This window comes from Corapipo altera, unplaced genomic scaffold, assembly GCF_003945725.1.
Source record: "Corapipo altera isolate COAL_440 unplaced genomic scaffold, ASM394572v1 142, whole genome shotgun sequence".
NCBI classification, from domain to species: Eukaryota; Metazoa; Chordata; class Aves; order Passeriformes; family Pipridae; genus Corapipo; species Corapipo altera.
In genome coordinates this window covers 1,796,128-1,816,627 of record NW_020884966.1, presented here as the reverse complement: position 1 = coordinate 1,816,627, position 20,500 = coordinate 1,796,128, and the positions used below count along the sequence as shown (strand labels likewise).

At 54.3% G+C, this 20,500-nt stretch overlaps 2 protein-coding genes across 17 annotated transcripts in view; one reads left to right on the top strand and one right to left on the bottom strand.

Annotated features, from left to right (window-relative positions):
* The window catches only part of MAPT (microtubule associated protein tau), a 53,447-nt gene extending 50,212 nt beyond the window's left edge, over window positions 1–3,235 (top strand). For all 14 annotated transcript variants that reach the window (XM_027664752.1, XM_027664760.1, XM_027664751.1 and 11 more), the window contains one exon: window positions 177–3,235. In XM_027664752.1, coding sequence (XP_027520553.1) covers window positions 177–392 — 216 coding nt within the window. In that variant the 3' untranslated portion in view covers window positions 393–3,235. The remainder of the gene's footprint in view (window positions 1–176) is intronic.
* Window positions 3,236–6,220: 2,985 nt separating this feature from the next.
* Window positions 6,221–20,500, bottom strand: part of KANSL1 (KAT8 regulatory NSL complex subunit 1) — a 98,726-nt gene continuing 84,446 nt past the window's right edge. For 2 of the 3 annotated variants that reach the window (XM_027664789.1, XM_027664790.1), the window contains exons 7-15: window positions 18,568–18,733; window positions 14,347–14,529; window positions 13,835–13,993; window positions 13,382–13,533; window positions 10,927–11,045; window positions 10,330–10,387; window positions 9,367–9,479; window positions 6,940–7,186; window positions 6,221–6,590 (exon numbers count right to left, since the gene is read on the bottom strand). In XM_027664789.1, the coding sequence (XP_027520590.1) occupies window positions 6,306–6,590; window positions 6,940–7,186; window positions 9,367–9,479; window positions 10,330–10,387; window positions 10,927–11,045; window positions 13,382–13,533; window positions 13,835–13,993; window positions 14,347–14,529; window positions 18,568–18,733 (1,482 nt within the window). In that variant the 3' untranslated portion in view covers window positions 6,221–6,305. The remainder of the gene's footprint in view (window positions 6,591–6,939; window positions 7,187–9,366; window positions 9,480–10,329; window positions 10,388–10,926; window positions 11,046–13,381; window positions 13,534–13,834; window positions 13,994–14,346; window positions 14,530–18,567; window positions 18,734–20,500) is intronic. The other variant, XM_027664791.1, reaches the window with a different exon arrangement.

The following is a 20,500-nucleotide window of genomic DNA, read 5'->3' as shown; positions in this document are numbered from 1 at the left end:
ACTGGAAGGGACATCCCTGAGGACTGGAAGGGACATCCCTGAGGACTGGGGCCACTGGTTCAGTGCTCTGAGCTGTCCTCCCACCTCTCAGCGGCCGTGCTGGAGCAGGCACGTGGCAGGTCCCACCAGCCCCCCCCCGGCCGTGCCCCCCTCACCGCCCTCCCCTCTCCTCGCAGATTGAGACCCACAAGCTGACCTTCCGCGAGAACGCCAAAGCCAAGACCGACCACGGCGCCGAAATCGTCTACAAGTCCCCCACCATCTCCGGAGATGCCTCCCCGCGCCGCCTTAGCAACGTCTCCTCCACCGGCAGCATCAACCTGGTGGACTCCCCCCAGCTGGCCACGCTAGCCGACGAGGTGTCCGCCTCGCTGGCCAAGCAGGGCTTGTGATCGGGGCACGGCGGCGACCAGGAGAGAAGACAAGGAAAGGAAACAAAAAAAAAAAGAAAAAAAAGAAAAGAAACAAAAATAATAATCTGGCCTTCTTCCTCTGTTCCTTTTACAGCTGCTTCCCCGTCCCTAACTGGTTAATGATTTAACCTGCTTTTACTGTTCATTCAGCTCTAGCTCCAGGACTTCAAAATCAGTGACACTATGAGGTACAAAACCTCCTCTCCCCCTGCTCCTCGGAGCGCACAGCCCGTCCCTGTCCCCACGCTCCCCCTCATTCCCTGCCGCGTCCCTCGCTGTCCCAGCCCTGCCCGGGACCACCCGGGGAGGGGGCCCGAGGGGACGGCCCCCGCACGGCGCTGACCCGAGCACCCCACACCGGCACGGGGCAGCAGGTGGCCCTCAGGGAAGGGGCCACCTTCCCACCCTCGTCCCCCTGAGGATGGCCGGGCTGGCCTGAGGGCCGGGCGCGTCCTGGGTGCACAGCCAGGGACTGCGGGGAGGTGCCCTCCCTCCCTGCGTTAAATTTGCCTGCTGATTTGGAAGAAACCTTTTGTTTTTATCTCCGAAAGCCGAGATGTGTCTGAAGATAACGGCCAGGTACCCCCCAACCCCGCTCTCAGCTCCGGCAGCTGGAGTACAGGCGACCCCGGGGTACCCGCTGCGGAGGGGCCCCGACGGCCGTTCCCCCTCCGTGGCTGTGCTGGAACCGCTGAGTGGATGAGTAGAGGCTTTTCCCCATTCCTTTGGCAGCCCCTCGTGTCGTAGAGTAGATTTGTCTGTATATGCTTGGACCGTGCCAGGGTGATTGTTTTCATAAACGAGCATGTGTTTAAAAAAAAAAATAATAATAAATGCTGTAAGTAGTTTTGAGCCGCCCCGCGCCGGCTCCGCCGCAGCCCAGCCGGGGGGGTCCGGGCAGCTCGGCCGGGCTCTGGGTTGTGCCAGCCCCGGGTTGTGCCGGGGCAGCCCGGCACTGCATGTCTGCCGGGTGGGAGGTGGGCACAGAGCCGCTGCCCCACGCCCCGGGGAGGGCCGGGGGCTGCGTTGGGCTCCCCGGGGCCGGGCACCTCCTCCCAGCCCCCCCGGGGTGTTGGGTGAGGGGCACTCACAGCTCCAGGGCTGGGTTGGCTCCTGGATTTTGGGTGCAGCTTGTGACATTTTTGGGTTGTTCTCTTTCTTTCCCTGCAAGGTCAGCTCAGCGATGGCGGAGGTGGCAGCTCCGTGGCCCTGCTGTGCCGGTGGCAGCCGCAGGAGACCCCCGGGAGGACGCGGGGAAGGCGCGAGGGAGGTGCAGCAGCTCCCCCAGCCTGAGCTCGGGGCCCAGCGGCTGCTCCCTGGCACTGAACCCCCTTTCCGGGCGCTCCCCGGGTTTGAGTTGGCAGCGTGTCACCCCTCCCAGTGTCCCCTCACGCAGCACTGACCGCCCCCGGCACCGCTCAGGGACAGGAGCCGCTTATTTCTTTTGCTACTTTTGTTCCTGTGGCTCCCTGGGGAGCACGAGGGGGTCCTGTGGCCGTCCCTGCCTGCCCCTTCCCTCTACAACCAAAGAGGCTGAGATGCCACCAGTGCAGCTCTGTGTGTGTCCTCCCACCCTGTGTCCCCAGAGGCACCAGCCGAGCTCCGGGGGCACAGCTGGCAGAGGTGAGGGCAGAGGGGGCACCATGTGGGCCCCAGACTGTGCACCCCAAGGACTGTGCTGCAGGGAAAGCCACGCTTTCCCAGCAAGGGCCGGAATCCTGGTCTGACGGGGCTGGCAGAGGGTCATGCTGGGGCATGGGGCCCTGGTTGTCCTTGGGGAGGTGGCTGGGTGCCACCGAGGCTGCCAGAGCAGCTGTTCCTGGGCAGAGCAGCGATTCCTTCCAGGACAGGACTCACTCCCATCCTGCAGGAGCTGCAGACCCGCCTTCGTGCGCCCTGTGCCTCGGGGGGCCGCTGGATGCCCGGCTGGGGCTGGGGGATGGCTGTTCGGGGGGTTCAACCCTCCTCTCTGCAGCCCCAGGAGCTGCTTTACTGCTGGGGAGAGGCTGGTCCAGCAGCACCACCACGTCCAGCTTGTCTCTCTCCGTTCAGTTGACTCCATGATTGTAGCCGTGCTCTGTCCCCGACTCTGTAGCGCTGTAGGAGCCGCCGCGGTTTTTGTCCTCTGTAAAACGAGCAAGTGGGAGAACCCCGAAAGCACCACCCCCTTTATCCCTTTTGGGCTGCAGGACGGTGTAGCTGAGCTGGCCCACCCTGCCCTGTGCCACCCCAGCCCCTCTGTGCAGCCCCCGAGGGACAGCAGCACCCAGGGACAGGGACGTCCTTCGTGTGCGCCGAGCTCCAGTGAGCAGCCCCTTCCCGCTGCGAGTGTCCTCAGCCCCGTCTGCCGTCCCCCTCCCGGGGGCTGGGGGGGTCCCAGGACAGCCCTTTCCATCCACCTCGTCGCCCGCTGTCCCCTCCACCAACCCGAGCCACGTCCCCAGCCCTGACCCTGCGTTCAGACCCAGGCCTGAGGGTCCCCGTGAGCAGCCTGACCCCCAGCTTTTCCTTTACTCCACACACATCTTGGTCTGAAAAGGGTTAAAACCGGCACTGATTAAAAAAAAAAATAAAATTAAAAAATCCTATTTCTGCACTCCAAAAAGGATCTGGTTGTTAGCGAAGGTCGGTGCCAGCCTGTGTGGCGTTGGCAGCTCCGTTGCCCCCGCGCTGCGCCGGGGCAGGGAGGGAAGGTTTGATCTCAGTGTATCATTCTAGCTTAGCTTCTGTCTGTGGGTGTCCATAGTGTATCGTGTGTTTAACAACTGGTTTACACTGTTGCCGTAAAAGTGAATTTGGAAATAAAGTCATTACTACGATAACGACAACCGGCGCCTCTTTTCCGTGGGGGAGCAGGGACAGGGGAGTTGGGGGTGGTCCCTCCTCTTGGGTTGATCCCTCGGGGCTGGAGGATCAGCTGGTGGGGAGCAGCAGGGATAGGCAGGGACTAGTTTTCACTTTTGAAGTACCAGTTCCCACCCTTCTCCCTGGGGCACAGGGGGGTGCAGGAAGTGGAGGGGGGTGTCTGATGGGCAGGGCAGAGCCCCAGCAGCCAGGAAGCCCAAGTGTTGTGTTATTTTTGGTCCCTGACTGTGGACAGGACATTCTCAGAGGTGGAGCAAGACCAAACCCTGCTCTGCCCCCAAAGCCAGGGGCTGCTTTGGGTCCTGGCAGCGCCACATTCCCCAACTCCAGCCCCACCCAGCCCCTCAGGGCTGCAGCTTTCATTAAGAATCATTAAGGCTGGAAAAGACCTCCAGGATCACCAGGTCCAGTCTTTGACCAAATCCCACCGTGCCCAATCAACCACTCACAGTCCAGGAGCCACCACAAGGTCCCTTCACTCCGCACCTTCCTCAGGACTCGCCTGCCCCGTGCAGGTGGGAGAACTTTCCGGCCTGGCACAGCTGCTCCTGCCACCGTTTGCTTTTCCAGTTGGATTCTTCCTGCCCCATTAATGCCTTGTACTGAACCTGGCCATGCCCATACTTTGATCTCCTGGCTAATAATCAAGAGGCACCTTCCCGTTTCCCATCTGTGGGGATAACGAGGCACAGAGTGTAACTCCCTTATTTTGGGACTACAGGAGCACCCATGAAGTTGCCTCTCCCCACTCACCTCCTGCAAACACTGAACTGGCACCAATCCCACCCCCAGGGGCAAATGGTCCCCACCAACAGTCCCTGGGTGTGAACCAGCAGCACTGAGTTAACCCCAAAAATGAAAATTAACCCCCAGTCTGGGTGTTTGGACGGAGCAATGGGAAGCAGAGCTCGGTCCCAGGGAAGCACTACCGAGCCCTGGTCCTGCTCCATCACCTGCCCCAGAGCAAAGCCCAAATCCAGAGCTCCCACAGGACAATTCCTCCTCTCACTGAGAGCAACTGCTGGGAAATAACATCACAGAGGAAAGAAGAGGCCACTGAAATGTGGTGTGGGAGGGAAGGGGGTGATCCGAGAGCGCCAAAGGGCCCCTTCCCCATCCCAGCCTGGTACTGCACACTCAGCACATGGAATATTCCGTTTTAATTTTTTTTTTAATCTTTTCTTCTTTTTTTTTTTTTTATAAGCACATTTGTGCTTTGCCAACAGAATCAAGACATTAACAAAGATCAGCTTCTCGGAAGAAAAGCATTTCTATATAACAAGGACATTACACAGCTCAAAGCAGGAAAAGAAAATATTTACAAAATACAAGGTGGGTTGGGTTTTTTTTTGTGTGTGTGTGTGTGGTTTTTATAATGCTAAAAGGGTTATTCAGAATTTTCAACCTTATAAATAGAAAAGCACTTCTGCAGAGGGATATGGTAGCGCCGTTGTTTGTTGGGTTTTTTGTTTGTTTGTTTGTTTTAAAGAAACGATGACGGATCCTTTTAAACTAGAACAGAACCAAAACCACGAGATAATGTTGAAAATTGTGAAAACCCCGACCATGAAGCAGTTCAGCGACTATTTCTTTACGATTACAAAATGGAAAAAAAAAAAAAAGTCCTTTGTAATTTTTTTCCCGTTTTTTTTTTTGTCTTTTTTTTTTTTTGGTTTTTTTTTTTTTGGTGATGTGATTATACATAAGACAGGCACGATGCTATAGCAACAGGACAGGGACCAGGAGCCACACCGTCGGGATGGGAAAGCGTTACAGATGGGGACGGTGTGCGGGACCCGGGAGTCACTGCGGGTGCGGAACCGGGCGGGGAGGGACGACAGCGAACTCGGGTTCAAACTCCAAACCTGTCAGAGGGACCCCCCGGGAATGAAACGGAACCGACCCCTGAGCCGGGGCCGTGCGGGAGTGGAGCGAAGCTGTGGTGACCCCCCTGGTGACCCCCCGGAGCCACCTCCTGCCCTTCCCCTCTCCGATCTCCCCCCTGCGGGAACCACCCCGGCCCTGCCTCAGCCCTGCCTCATCCCGGCCCTGCCTCAGCCCTGCCTCATCCCGGCCCTGCCTCAGCCCGGCCCTGCCTCAGCCCTGCCTCATCCCGCGCTCCCAGCGGCTCCTCCCCGCCTCATCCGCCCTCCCAACCCCGGCCGCTGCCCCGCGGTTCCAGCTGGATCAGCCTCGTCCCCAAAGGGCATCCAAGCGCCCCGGGAATTCTGCTCCTGCTCAAAGCATCGGGGACTCTTCCCCTCCCTGCCCTCGAAACACGCCAGGTGGACACAAACTGCTTCCCAAATCCCATTCTTTCCATGCAGAGCTGGAGCAGCCACAAGGTCCCTCCTTCCCCCCCCCCCGCCGGGCACAGCAAGGGCTGCTCCAAACCTGGGGAGAAGGAAGGGGGAGGCGGCCCCGGGGGCAGAGGGGGGATCAGGGAGGGGCAGAATCCCCCCTCGGGATACCTGGAACTACAACCTGGGGGAGGGAAACGCGGGAGGGTGGAAGTGCAGGTGGGCACAGCCAGACAGTGAAGGTTGCAATCCCAAGACATCACTTTTCACCACTAATTTCACTCCACTAAAACCTTTCAGGGAGGGGGGTGGGGGGAGGAGCAGGTTAAGAGAAAACGACACCCTTTTGTTGGGAAAAACTATCCCCGAAATCTGCTAGTCAGCTAAATCCTGTGCTCTAGATTTATACACCTAAGGGGGGGGAGGGAAGGGGAGGGGGTCTGGTGGGCTGCTCCCCTCCCGAGGCTTCACTCCGCTGGGAGGAATCTGGGGGCTCATTCATGTGACGAGGAAACATGGAGAAGGAAAAAAAAAAAAAGAAAGAAAAAAAAAGAAATAAAACAAAACAAAAAAAAAGAAAACAAAAAACAGTTTCTAAACTCCTTAAATTCACTAAAAACTGTGAAAATTCCCGGCAGGATGTTTGAATATCAAACGCAGATTTTGGAAGCTTTAATGCCAAGAGTTAGTTCTGTGTGTTGGTTTGCTCATGTCTCCCCGTGTGTCTCTATCTGTGCGCTGGCCGCAGGACTGCGGAGCAGGAGGAGGAGGAAGAGGAGGAAGAGGAGGAGGAGGAGGAGGAGGAGGAGGGAGGGGGGGCCAGCGGGGTTCTGCTCTTGAGGCTGGCCAGGCTGGGCGAAGCCGAAGTGCCATCGGATTCCCGGGAGGATTTACTGCCCGACGTGCGGCGGGTGCAGCGCGACAACCGGTCCTGGGGGTCGGATTGGTCCTCGCACTCTGTCCGGGGGTCGTAGGAGAGCGGGAAGGTGCGTCGCTCCCAGGGCTGCACGGCCTGGAGGGGAGAGAACCGAGGAATTGGGGAATCCGCTGGAAAAGCTTTTGTGCCCGTGCTCCTGGAGCGATTCCGGGGAGCAGCAGCTCCCCAGTGCCGTGTCCCAGCCCCGGGAACAGCACCTGGGAAGCTTCTGACATGGAGGACACGGCAGCTCCAAACAGAGCCAGCTGCTGGAAAAGCCTCCTGCTGCCCGTGCCGACCAACACCACGCTCTGCATCCCACCTGGCCCAGCATTCCCATGGCATTTCCCACGGGCGGGTTTTCCAAGCTGCCTCCCCACGGTCACATCCCAGCACTGGGTTCAGCCCTGGGGCCGCCCCTGCCCCGGGCGGAGCCAGAACCCACCTGCTCGTCCAGGCCGACCTCGGGCGTGGAGCAACGCGTGTCCTCGCTGGACAGGAGCCGCAGGGAGTCCCGGGAGAGGGGGGTCAGGGGGGCACAGAGCAGTTCAGGGCTGATGGGGCTGCGTGGTGAGTGGCTGTGGGACAGCTCCAAGTGGGGGTGGTAGCTGCCCACCTCGGGGGAAGCCGGCTGGGGAGTCGAGGGGTTCCCCAGTTGGGGGGTTGTCCGTCCGTCCGTGGATCTGTAGGACCTGAGACAGGAGCAGGGATGAGAGCCCGGCCCCAGGCACAGCTGTGCTCCCCCACTGCCACCCCAGATCCCTTCCACCCCACTGGGAACAGCCCAGGGATGCAGCACAGGAGCAGGGAATGCCACAGCCCAGAGGTCAAACCCAGCCAGTCCCAGCTCTGTCCTGGTGCAGCTTTGCAGCACTGATGCTGCTCTCCTGAGGTCCCGTGTCCCACACATCTCCTACACTCCCAGTGCTGCATAAACACTGCCGTGAGAAGCTCCCTATGAAATTAAGACGCTCCAAAATTGGTTTTTCCAAGTATTTCCCATCTCCACACAACCATGTGACCCCCAGCAGCAGCTCAGGGACCGAGTGAGGGAATCAGCAACGAGCAAGGGAATCAGCAATGCTGGATTCAGCAGCTGGGGGTAGGAGGAGCACAGTGAAACCCCGAGATTTCAGATTTTAACCAAGAATTAACAAAGTTTGAGCCCTGACAGAGATTTCCAGATAAAAACCCACAAACACAGAAACATAACTGAGTCCCCACATCCAAGATGAACTGCAAAGGCAAGAGGCCATTGAGGACCACCAAGGATCAGACTCCAGATCTTGGCCAGAATGTCCATCAGAACATACAAGCACAGACCAAATTAGATAAATTAAAAAGCTGCACTGCACCAAGCCAGACTGAGTTGTGCTGAATTGAGATGCAACTTAAAAGCTGCTGCACAAAAAACCCCAAACCAATCTGTGATGGCCACGAGGCAGGAGGAGCACAGGAGGCCCAAGAGATCTGTTGGAGAAGGTCACAGAGAGAGGGACATTTAAGGGAGACTAAGTGAGTTTACCCCAGTGATTATTGGCCTTTCCTGGCCCAGGTGCTCCATAGGCAAGGAACAAGGTACAGGCTCAGTCACAGCAACAAGAAGTTGCCAGGCCTTGAGAGGCTCCAAAGATTTCTAAAGAAGGACTAAAGCAACTGCAGAGAACAACCAGCAACTCCAGGATGGGAGCTGAGGGACCTGAGCAAGGACCCTGCCAAGGTGGAGCTCAGGATGTGATGACACCAAGCTGAACTCAGCCAGACTCTTGGCACAAACACAGCAAACCACATCCCAGGTTTGCTCTCGTCCCCATCTCTCCCTGCTGGGAAGCTACAGTGGGAATACTGGCCCCAGCTCTGGGGGATCTCCCTCCTTGGAAGTGTTCATCCCATGGCCAAAGCCACAGCCAACATGGACTCCTGCTGGACCAGAGACCTCTGCAAGTCCTTTCCCCCCAGCATTCCTAAAGCTACGAGCTGAAGTTTGAATCCACCACAGTGAGCAAGCCAGAACTCAACGTGGCACCTTCTACCAACAACCTTCCTCCGGGGGGAAGAGGTCTCCAGAGGAACAAAGCCATGGGGAAGCGCTATCAGACGTAAGACATGGGCTCAAGAAGTTTGCAAAGAAACACCAAAACATCCCACTCACTACTCCAGGAGCACCGGGAATCACAGCTGGAATCGCACAGAGGAGCAGCAGCACCAGTGGGGTCTGACAAAGGCCACCCTGGCACCTGCAGAAGCTCCTGCAGAAACCCCAGTGACCCAGAGAAACAGAAACCCCCGTGGGGCTGAGGCAGCACAGCCACACCCAGCTGGGAATGAGCAGCACTTCTGCCCCAGGACAGAGCAGCACCAACCAATCAAACCACTGAAAAGGGGATGGAGAAAAGCCAATCTCTTCTTGTGCAGGTTTCTGATGAGATCCATGGGTGGTTTTAGACACTCACTCACAAAGACACTTTGGAGAGTGAATCGAGTGTCCCATGACCAGAGGAACTTAAGGTGTGTGTAAATGGGCAGAGTGAGCACAGCCCCTGCTCCCTGCTCTGGTAGCAACGATGCCCACCGCAGCCCTTGTGCTCTCCTCTGGACTCCCAGGCTGGCACAGCAGCTCCCACGCTTCTGGAGCAGTCAAAATGCTTGAGAAAGCAGAATCCTGGCAGCTGGTGCAAGAGCTGTCGGCAACCACACCGGGGTGTAACCTCACCCCCACCCCAGCAGGACTGTGCCCCGCTCCCCCACGGGCTCCTCCAGCTGGACGGGGCCAAAATTTCCAACAGCAGCACAAGCTTTAAACCATTTTTATGGATCAGCTGATCCAACAAAGCCCCCCAGGAGCATCCCCCTGGCAGGAATGGTGCCGTACCTGCTGCCCCGGCGCTGCGGGGGGACGCTCGTGCTCCAGAGCCACCGCGCCCGCTCCATCTCCTCACACTTCCCGTGCCGGGCTGCGAAGGCCGAATCAGACAAGTCCTCAACCTGGAAAGGGAAGGGCACAGGGCTTGCTCAGAGCTTTCTGCCATCAAACAACCACCTAAGTGCAGTTTTGCCAGCGTGAGCTACAACGAGGGTTTGTTTATCACTGAATCACAGAATGTTCCAAGTTGGAAGGGACCCCCAAGGATCATCCAAGTCCAACTCCTGCCCTGCACAGACACCCCAACAATCCCACCCTGTCCCTCAGAGAGTTGTCCAAACACTCCTGGAGCTCTGGCAGCCTTGGGGCCGTGCCCACTGCCCTGGGGAGCCTGGTCAGTGCCAACCATCCTCTGGGGGAAGAATCTTTCCCAAAATCCAGCCTAACCCCGCCCTGACACAGCTTCATCTGTTCCCCCATGTCCTGTCACTGGTCACCACAGAGAAGGGATGGTGCCTGAAAAGAGATCAGTGCCTGGAGGGAGGCATATCCTTAAAGAGAGTGTGAGAGCACCTTGTTAAACTGAGTCAGCACTGCTTAGGAAGAGATTAAGAACTAAAAAGCAAAGGAAAGCCATTTATCCTAGAATGGAAGTGCTCACACAGAGGTTTAAAGAAATATCATTATCAATTTAACTAAAATAGTGACTAATAATAACTATAGTGGCTGGTCATGATTTCTTCATGAGACTGTTCCACAAAAAGATTGGTGCCCAGAGAGGTCTCCTGACAGCAATCAGACCTTGGATCCAGCTGTACCCAGCCAGCTAACCCAGCTTCTCAAGCCTTCTCTGTAAAGGAACCAACACCAGCTGGTTCCCTGCCGAGGTCCCCATGTCTGCTCCCTTTTGGGAAAACTGTTCAGCCCCCACCAACCCCACCCAACATAACTTGGAAACGAAATCCTTCTCACCTCGTCGTTGTCCTCCTCAGGGCTGGCCTTTAGAGCACTGATATCCACCTCACGCCAGCTGCAACAACACCAGGGGCACAGTCAGGGCACAGCCAGAACCAGCACACACACCCCCCACCACCAACATGGGCTTTTGGGAAAGGGAAAACACAACCCTCTGACAAAGAGCATCACACTAAGGCTCAGTTTTAAGCACCAGACCTCCTCGCTGGTCTGCAGTGCAGCTGAAGCCAAGGGCAGAGGAAGCAGAGCAGAGGTTGCAACATTTCCTCCTCTTCCTCTGGCTCAGCAACAGGTTCCCTCCCTCCCTGCTCTGAATTGGGCCTGAGGAGAGCACGGAGGACCAGGAAGAAGGAAGAGGGAAGTTGGGAAGAGACTCCAACGCAAGGTTAACCCAGCCCAGGCACCCACAGAGCTGTGAAACCTCCAGGACCTCTGGCTCAGCAGCAGGACAAGAGGACAACCAGGATGACTTTGAACTGAACAGAGAGACCTGAGTAAGGCCACTGACCTTGATGCACAGGGTCTTTCCCTTATTCCCAAGGAATAAGTAAAGCAAGGCCCTTTCCCACAGCCCCAGGGGGGATCAGGCAGTACCTGGGTGTGAGGATCTCTTTGTACTGCAGCTTCTCCACCCGGGTTGTCGCAGCCACGGACATCGGGATGACGATGTTGTTGATATCAAAGGAACTTTCTCCTCTCCTCCTCCTTGGCTGCTGCAACGGGAAGACAAGAACCACATGAGAAAAGGATGTAGGTTTTGTCACGTTAGAAAGTCATTAATGGAAGTCACTGGGAGTCACTGCTGGAAAAAGGACCTTGTACAACCTATGGACACTTCAGAACCAAGAGCAATTTGCATCAGAATGGAGGTCACCTACTGCTTGTTCCAAGTCCCCAAGTCCCCTTCCCATCCCAAAATCCTTCACTTGGAAAGTCCAGAAAAGGGCTTTGGTCCCTGCAGGCACGAAAAAAAGGTGAGCCAGGGCTGCTGAGCTCCAGCCACCACCCCCACACTGGCACCAGTTGCTGCACAGCCAGGTGGGTCAGGACACTGATCCAGCTGATAAACTGACACTGCAAGAGGAAAAATGTCCCATATAATCCAATTCCCTACTGCCAGAAGGTGAGGAACCATCAAGGAAGAAGGAAGGACCATCATGTTTGGGAATGGCTGCCCTGCTCAGGGTCTGGGCCCCACCCCAGGTGACCCTGTGACAGAGGAGGAGCAGAGCAGTCAGACAGGAGCTCATCTCTGGTCCTGACAGCTGTACCAGGAGCCCGACAGCTCCATCTGCACTGTGCTTCCAACTGGAATAAATGTTCCAAGAGAGAAATAAACTCCTCATTGATCTGTTTAAACCTGGTTGAATGTTGGGAGCTCTTCCACCACCTGGCTCCTCCAAAAACCTGTGACAGCAGCGCTGACGGTTCAGTGACAAGAATCCTCATGGGCCATCCTGATATGCAAAGGGCCCCTCTTCCTCATGGAGTCACCTGTGAGTCACCACATCCTCCGACTCCTCAGATCCCTGTGGCTCTCAGTGTAGGAACATGTGGGAACCCAACTTTTGGGAACCTGCCACAGCCAAATCCCAGGGCTGGCATGAAGCTGGATGAGGAAGCAGTGGGTGGGCAGCTACTGCCACAGCAGCAAGGGAATCCAAATCCCAGTGTGTCACTGCCAGGAGCAGGGACTGACCCATCAGCTGGGGAGCACACGCAAACCTGCGGCCGCCTGCGACGCCTGAACACGGGACCTCTGCCCCTGAGCCCAGAGCCTGGAGCCCAGGGCCTGGAATCCTCCTGTGGGACTCGGCCGTGGAAGGGAAGTCTCCTCATCTGGTTCACTGGAGGGAGCCTGGAATGCTCCTGTAGGACTCGGCCGTGGAATGGGAGTCTCTTCATTTTGCATTTCTGAAGGAGTTTGTAAAAATGCAGCACAAAAAGCAGCGAGAGAAGACCAAGGTGGGTGTGTGAAACCAAGGAAAGGCCTCCTGGATGTGCTCGAGCTGCTGAGGAGAGCTGTCCCAAAAACACCGAGCACACTCCAGCTGAACCACTGCTGCTCTTCTGGGTTCTTCTCACACCCTGGTGCTTTGCTGGTGTCACAGCTGGTGATGCAATGACTGAATTCCACAGGGAAGGAACCCAGCTGGGTCCTGGAACCCCACAGCAACAAGCTTGGAGCAGGGACAAAGGGACTGAGCTGGAATTGGTGCCTCAGCTCTGCCAAGGACAGACACCTCTTACTCACCCTGGTTTCCCTGTCAGGGTTCAAGGAGTCCTGCTCCACTGTCCCTGCTGTGGCCCAAACTACCAACTGGGGTGGCCAGACAGAATTAAAATCTTCACTGGGACACTTGTGAGCTCAGCAGAATTCAATCCTTCAATCAAGAGCTTCTGCTAACAAAGCTCTTGGGTCAGGCTCTGGTGGAGGAGCTCTGCTATCCATCTGTCCCGGGGCACATGGGAGGGGTCCTGCTCACCCACACAGCTGCACAAAGGTCCCAAACCCTGATTTCCTTGAGCATTTTGGGAGGCTGAGCGTGCCTCAGAAGATGGTCTGAGTTAAGCAACTGCTGAAGCTTGTGTATAATTGAAATATTATGTAGATTATGTTGTACCATGGACTTGTGATCCCAACCCCACTTACAGCCCAGGGAAAGCTGTCCCAGTGGGAGCCCCCCTGTTCCAGCAGCAGCACTGCTGCTGCTCAGCTCTTCTCTTCCTGGCATCCCCACACAACTCCAGAAACCAGAACCTGAACGTGGAGCAAAGCCAAGAGACTGCTGGGAACAGGAACATTCACCAGCAGTTCCTGAGCTGATGGTGAACCTGTAATTGCAGCTCACTGGCTCTGCACAGCCAACATCCGTCCAGGAACGCCTGCAGACCCAACGTCAGAGCAACCCCACCATCAGCTGAACCAACAGGTCCAGTACAGCAAGAGAAGCACTAAGCAGTGTCCAGCCTAAGAACTGCTCAAAGGCTGAGCCCCTGTGATGGAGCTGAGCTCAGAAACCCTCCCGGAAAGGCAGCAGATACTCACGGCGGTGCTGGAGGTGCCCTGGGAAGTGGAGCTGGCAGGAGCTGAGCCCTCTGAGGAGGTGGACAGTTGCCGAGCTATGGGGCTGTGAGGGGTGGGGGTCACAGCTGCCGACAAGTAGCTCGGGCCGCCGACGTCCGGGTGGTGCTTCAACACTGCACGGGGAGGGCGGGAGAGAGGGAAGAACCACATTAGCCAGAAACAAAAACCCACCCAGGGGGGTGGGCGGCGGTGGAGAGAAGAGGACCATGTGCACCAGAAACGGCCAGTGCTGAGGAGCTCTTTGCAGGAAAGAGAAGCACCTTCCAGGCTGGCAGGCCCTGGGGAAGAAGCAGTTAGAGCACACGAGGCGTCGCTGCGGTGGCGACACGGCCCAAAGCAGTGCGTGCCCCCACAGAGGCTGGGTGTGCAGCAAAGCCCAAGCTCCCCCCGAGACACCTGCCCGTGGGGGCCTACCTTCACTCCTCTCAGATGAGCAGTCTCGCAATCTCTTTTTGTCATGGGCAGCAGGCTGGGCAGAGCGCTCTGGCGCTCTCTCGGCCTTGGCCACGGCCGAAAAATCGTCTAAAGGCGGCCTGTGTGCCTTGTCTGGTTGGGATTTTTGATGTGAGCGCTCTGAGGAGGGGAACAGAGAAAGAGCTATGAAACGCCTGTTTTCACCTCTCTTTCTGTTGGCACAGGAGGCTCGGGCAGAGTTTACCAGCTCCTGGAATCCAGACAGGTCAGGCTCCACACACCCTCGGGGTGCTGGAGGGGTGAGCTCAGGGCTGAGCGAGCTGTGGCACTGCCTGGGTCACACCGAGCGAGAAAAGGCCCCTATGAACCTGAGCTGCACTGCCTGCACACACTTCACCTTCAGCCCTGGACTGCCTCATCCCCAAGAGTGGAATCTGAAGGGTGTCCTCCTCCTCCTCCTCCTCTCTCCACCCAGACCGTCGGGTACCAGGCTGGGCAGGGACAACACTTACTGGCTGCGGTGAAGAAGGAGTTGACCAGCTTGTGGCGGTCCTTGCGGGCAGGGTCTGCCAGGCTGGTGGGCATGGGGGCTCTGTGCTTGAGCGACAGCTTTTTGGGAGGTTTAGTTTTCTCGTAGGGTTTGTTCTGCCACTGAGATTTCAACATGCTCTGGAAGTGCAGGCTCGTCGGCACATCTGCAGGGGGATACAGGACACGGAATCCAAATTAAAGGTGCAACAAAAAGCTATGGTCCCATCACCCTCTCCCAGTCCCCCCGGTAGGAACAGCCCTCCGTGAACATAGAGGCACTGACTGTAAGACCCAGGGTTGCCTGCAACCTCCTCATGGTCAGAAAGGACCTGCAATAGGACCCAACATTTCTGATCTGCAGCAATTTGAGAAAAGGACTTTTCTACAGGATTCACAGCCCAAGTATATCCTGGCAGGAGAAGGAAGCCTTTGTCAGAAAAACCGTGTGTCTTCACCCCTGAGGGTGCTGCTACCTCAGATCTGACTTCCAAGAATCCGAGGTATCTCAGCACATCAAATCTGGGCTGGAAGAGAGAAATTCAGCTTAAATCCTCCATTTCAGGTCAAGCCAAAAGCCAACCAGGTACTGTAGGATGTTAATCTGCCTGATGTGGCACCTCAATCCCGGGAAGTTGTGTGAGTGAGCACAACTGAGAGGCTCCAAGAGCAGAAGTAACTGCCCTGCCTGGGGCACAGAGCCACCTGAGAATAAACTCACATAATTACCTGGGAAGCTGATGCATTTGGAGCCTGAATTCCTGTGCTTTCATGGATCACAGTAATCCAGGGTACCTGTCCCTGTTTGATCCTGCCACCTCCAAGGAGCACAAGTGTGCTGTGCTGCTGTGAACCCTGGCAGGCTCTACCCCTGCTCACCTTCCTCAAGCTTTGTTTCTCCCAAGTCCCACACAACCTGACTCTGACCTCAGCCAAAAGAGGGAACACTGATGAGGTTATTCTGTGTATTCCTTGTGCAGATAGGCTAAGGTAGGGAATAAAACCCAATAACTGGAGCAGCAAACTACTCCAGCCTCACTTCTTTTAACACTCAGAGCTTCACACTCCAGATGTGAGCACCAAACACCACTGCCTAAGTCTCCTCTAAGACCCATCTCCCTTTTATATGCCCAAGGGCCAAAATCCTAGTTGGGAAAAGCCTTAAACCCTTCAGGGTTATCAAGAAAACTACTGAGATGTAAATTTATCTTCTCCATCTACATCCATGAGGTATACACCAGGATTTGTGGTGTGACAGGTCACCCCTCTGCCTCTCCTCCCCAGTATGGACCAGGACACACACAAGTGGGAGTTAAAATCACCAAGATGAGCATCAGGAGCACCAATATCCCTCCCCCACATCTCTCAAGCTCATGTGACATTTTCACAGGGACTTTGAAGCTGGCCTGAGCAGGGATGAACCTTCCCAGGCCCTGGCACAAGGAATAAAGCTCCTCACTCTTCACCTCAGAGGGCGAGTGGCAGAGACTCGAGCCCTGCTGGCTGACATCTGAACCTCTCCCAATATTTCCCTCCTAATTTTAAGGACTGGAAAGCCCCAGTAGACCCAGGCAGGCAAACAGGATGGAGGGAGCTTGGCAGGGTATGGGATGGAATCAGTGGGGACCAGGCTCCCTGGAAAAAACCAAGACAGCTGCACTCCAAGTACCTTGATAGTTTAACCCCATCCCTTTGCTAAAGAAGGGCTGTCACAGAGTGGTGGCAGCTCTCAGGTTTATGGGGACATGTTCCAAAAAACAGAAAGGGTTCAGTCCTTTAGGGATGATGCCAGCCACTGGAGTGGTCAGACTTTAGGAAAACAGCCTCTGCTCTTTGCTAATATTTTGCTTTCTCCTCAAAATTCACATCCCACACATCTGTGGAAGGAGGGGAGAGGCTGAAGGGAGAGAAAACATGCCAAGAGAGAAAGTTGTCAGCAGAAAATGAGTTATTTGGTGGTTTGGCACTGCCCTGCTGGCAGCAGGGACCGCGTAGCAAGTGACACCATCGCTCCCTCCTCTTCCTCCTCGGGCAGCAGTGCAGGGCTCCCAGGGACCAGCAGATGGCAACCACACTGAGCCCAGCGCTCATCCTCCCACCAAGGTTATTACATCATCCGAAAATTCCCAGCGAGGAATCAGATGAACCAGAAAAAAAAAACAACCACCACCACACCACCCTGCAAGGCAGGGGACAAAAGGGGACAAAGCGCTGACGGAGCACAAGTGCAGGGGTTAAAAGCCTCGCTGGCTGCCAGAGGAATAAATGAATAAATGATCTTTTCCCTCCCGCAGCCTCCTGGCAATTTTGCCCTTGGCAAACTGCTCCGGAGATCCCGGCTGCTGGCACGGGAGAGCCCGGAGAGACGGGCTCAAAGTGAAAGTCAGCACATGCTCACAGCTCCCAGCCAGGCTCCAGCGAGCCAGGAATCCTGGTCGAGCCTCTGGACACCCACCCAGCCCAAAACTACCATAGAGGAGCCCCAACCCCGTCCTGGATTAATGCTCACGGGCAGGGAGACACCTCACTGCCCACTGACAGCACCAGGTAGGGCAGTTTTCCCCCTGAACAAGTCACCTGGCTCTTTTTGGGATAAAAAAGCACTCCCATCCCAAAAATCAACCCTAGAGAACTGCACTGAGCATTAGTGAATAATCAAAGTTAATCTTGCAGCAGGAAATGGATATTTCTGTGTAAGGTGCTTTAAGCTTTACAGCAATTAGTTTTGAACCCGAAGTTTTTTTAATCTCATGCAGCCAGAACAGATTTTTACCCTGTGAGTTGGCTGCAGGGGACCCTAAAAACGGGAAGAACATGGGATGAGATGATTTGCCTGGTGGTTGTGGTGCAATAAAACCCAACAGGTTCTCTCCCCACTTCCCAGGATATTTGATTTAACACTATGGACAGAGGACCACAAGTGCTGTGAAACCAGGAAATAAATTCCTGCTTCAGGATTTCGTTCAGTTCCTTGAGCACTCCTGAGCAGAGCTGTTTCTCTGGGAGGGGAGGGATCTAGTTTTTAAAAATAGCACCAATTTACTATTTTAGTCTGGTTTAAATATAGTGCTAGTGAAAGATGCCAGATTAATTGCTCCCAGACACTCCCTGCACTTCCTAATGTCACACAAAGTTTGTGAAAAGCTGGAGTTTAAACCCAAAAACCACACATTAGCCCAGTGACTTAACCTGCACCTACCATTTGACACCCCCATGGGAAGCAGGGCCACACACCTTCCTGCCAGGATTAGAATCCCAGAATGGTTTTGGTTGGGAGGGACCTTAAAGCCCACCCATTCCCACCCCCTGTCATGGGCAGGGACACCTTCCACCAGCCCAGGCTGCTCCAAGCCCTGTCCAACCCGGCCTTGGACACTTCCAGGGATCCAGGGACAGCCAGAGCTGCTCTGGTAGAGGTGTTTTACACCTCAGGCAGCCATGAACTGATCCCAGGGGAAGGAACCACTCTGATCCATGCATTGCCCAGCTCTCCTGATAAAAGCATCAGTTCCTATCCCTCGTGGTCCTGTATTTTGGGATCAGAGGGATAAGATGACAGATGGACACCAATCTCATCCAAGAAAACAGTTTTTGGTCAAAGAACAGGCTTGTATTTAATTTGGCAGCTTAGAAAGCAAAAGACTCTGGAAACTATTTTTCCCTTGGGAAAAGTTCCTGCACATGAAATCTGTGAATACCCCCAGTCAGGGCTGGTTAGTTATTCCTCTTAATGATGATTAACCCTGATGCTGTAACACAGGGAAACGAGTGTCTTAATGGGAACATCCCTGCTTTCTGTACCCTCTGAACCATGGAAGACCATTTACAATTCCTTACAAGGTCAAAAGAATTTCCTGTGACAAACCAGTCCACAAATCATTTTATCTGGGTGAATAAACTCTGCAGAAACAAACATTTCACAAGTGGTTTAGAACACCAAAGGCCCCAGCCCAGGACAGACTCCCAGGCACTGCCTGGCTCCTCCACCACCAGTGAGGCTCCAGGTCAGATTCCCCAAACACATGTTCAGAGCAGATCAGATGCTCTAATCCTAAAAATACCAGCAGATGGACAAGTTTGGTTGTACCCAAGGGATCTGTACCTCCCCTGGAAGGCCAGGATGGAGGAGCAGGCTCTGGAGCACCTCCAAGCATCCCTCGTAACCCAGCTCAGGACCCAGTTTGACCTGTGGGTGCTGCACTTACCATCTGGGAACGACAGGACAGGATGGATACAGGAGTCCAGCTGGGACAGGCGCTCCAGCAGAGGGGCATCATACTGGATTTCCAGAGTCGTGGAGCTCCGAGTGCCACACAGGGCACAGGAGGGGTTCACGTCACAGCTACAGCGTGCCAGGTTGTTACGGTGGACCTGGAAAAGGGACAAGAAACAGGGTCAACACACCAGAGGTCAACGTGTCTAAGGGCTCTCTTCACACATTCCCACTTGACAGCTCATTAGAAACATCATAAAGGTTGTTGCTTTTTTGTGTGTGTGGTTTTTTGTTTTGGCTTTGGTTTTTTGGGGGAATTTTTTTTTTTTAAAGATACCTTGTGTCTATATATATATGTATGTATATAAAATTATATTTAAAGGTATATATTACATACACACCTTTTATTAATATACATTGTACAAAACCTGTGAATTTAGTGTGGCCTCATGAGAGGACCATTTCACTTTGCATAAACACAACTGAAAACTACGGCTCACCAGCACAGACAGTTTAACAGCTGCTAAATTTGACTAAAAGTGTTTAATTTTATCTAGGTTGAAACCTCATTTATAAAAATCATGAGGCAGCACAATTCAGTTGTCAGAGAGCGGGAAAAAAGTGCCATTTTTAGTTCAGATGGGTCAGAGCCATCATTATATGCCAAGAGCTGACACTTACAGGGACATCTACAGAGTGACAAAGGTGTTTTTCAACCTTGTTCCCTAATCCAGGACAGGCTCTCAATTCACAGATTTATAGGCTTTATACAGACTTCATTTATATTAAACCACTGCAGGCAGACACACAACTGGATGTAAATCCCATGCAGAGACAACAACCCACAATTCCACATCAAAATGGGAGAATGGCTCAAACTGGATCCTGCAGAAACCTGTTCTGAGGCAGAATTAGTCAAATAATTTCCATGAATGACTTGAATGATGGAAGAGAATATCCACAGCAAAAAACACTCGACTGGGAGGGCTACAAACACCTTGAAGGAAAGAGCTGGAAACCCATTCATGTCATAGATGAAGAAAAATTATCTAAAATAAATCAAATATAATTCACTGAGGGCAAATGCAACAGGCAGACACTTCAGTGCCCAGTGAGGAGGAGGAAGAGGTAACTGAGCAGTTCCTCTGCTCTGCCCAGGAGATGTTGGGATGGATCCCAAAATGAGCCTGAACCAGCAGTGTTGTACCACTGCTGAGAATTAATTAAAACAATAATAAAAATTAACCCCACAGGGCTTTCTAACCAGGGTGGCTGTGCCAGGAGTGAGGTAATCCTGCCACTCTGTTAGCAACACAGGCTACACACACTCAACCTTTTAAATCACTTTTCTTTCCTACAGGACATCTCCCAGCTTTAACATTTCAAGTGATGGATGATCTCTGTTGAAACTTTGGTCTCTCCTGGTTGTTATTTCTGGTCCCACCAATCCACAACCACTTTGTGCCAGACAGGAGAGTGTGGTCAACTGGACAACATGGTATTTCTGGAGCAGGACTTAGCCATGACTCAGCTTTCTCTGGAACAACTGGAGGAGTCCACAGAAAACCCCTGATATCTGGCACTTCTTCCACCCTTGGAACTGCTCTCCTGAACCATCCTTGATTATCAAATGTATTTGGTGATTACAACAAAGATCTAACACAGAATCAACGGCCAATTCTTCAGACATTGAAGGCACAATTCAGCATCATCCCTGAGACAGTTCCTACGCTTCCAAACCACTGAAGATGCTGCCAGTAATCACTGCAGAGCTCTCCCAGAAACACCCCAGATAAAGCTGCAAATGAGGGATCAGTTAAAGCTGACTCAGCTGAGCAAGAATCTGTTTTGCTCAGAAAAATGCTGCTTTCTGAGCTTCTCTTTAAAACATTCAGAGAGTGAAAACCCCCTCGAACCCTTGTGGG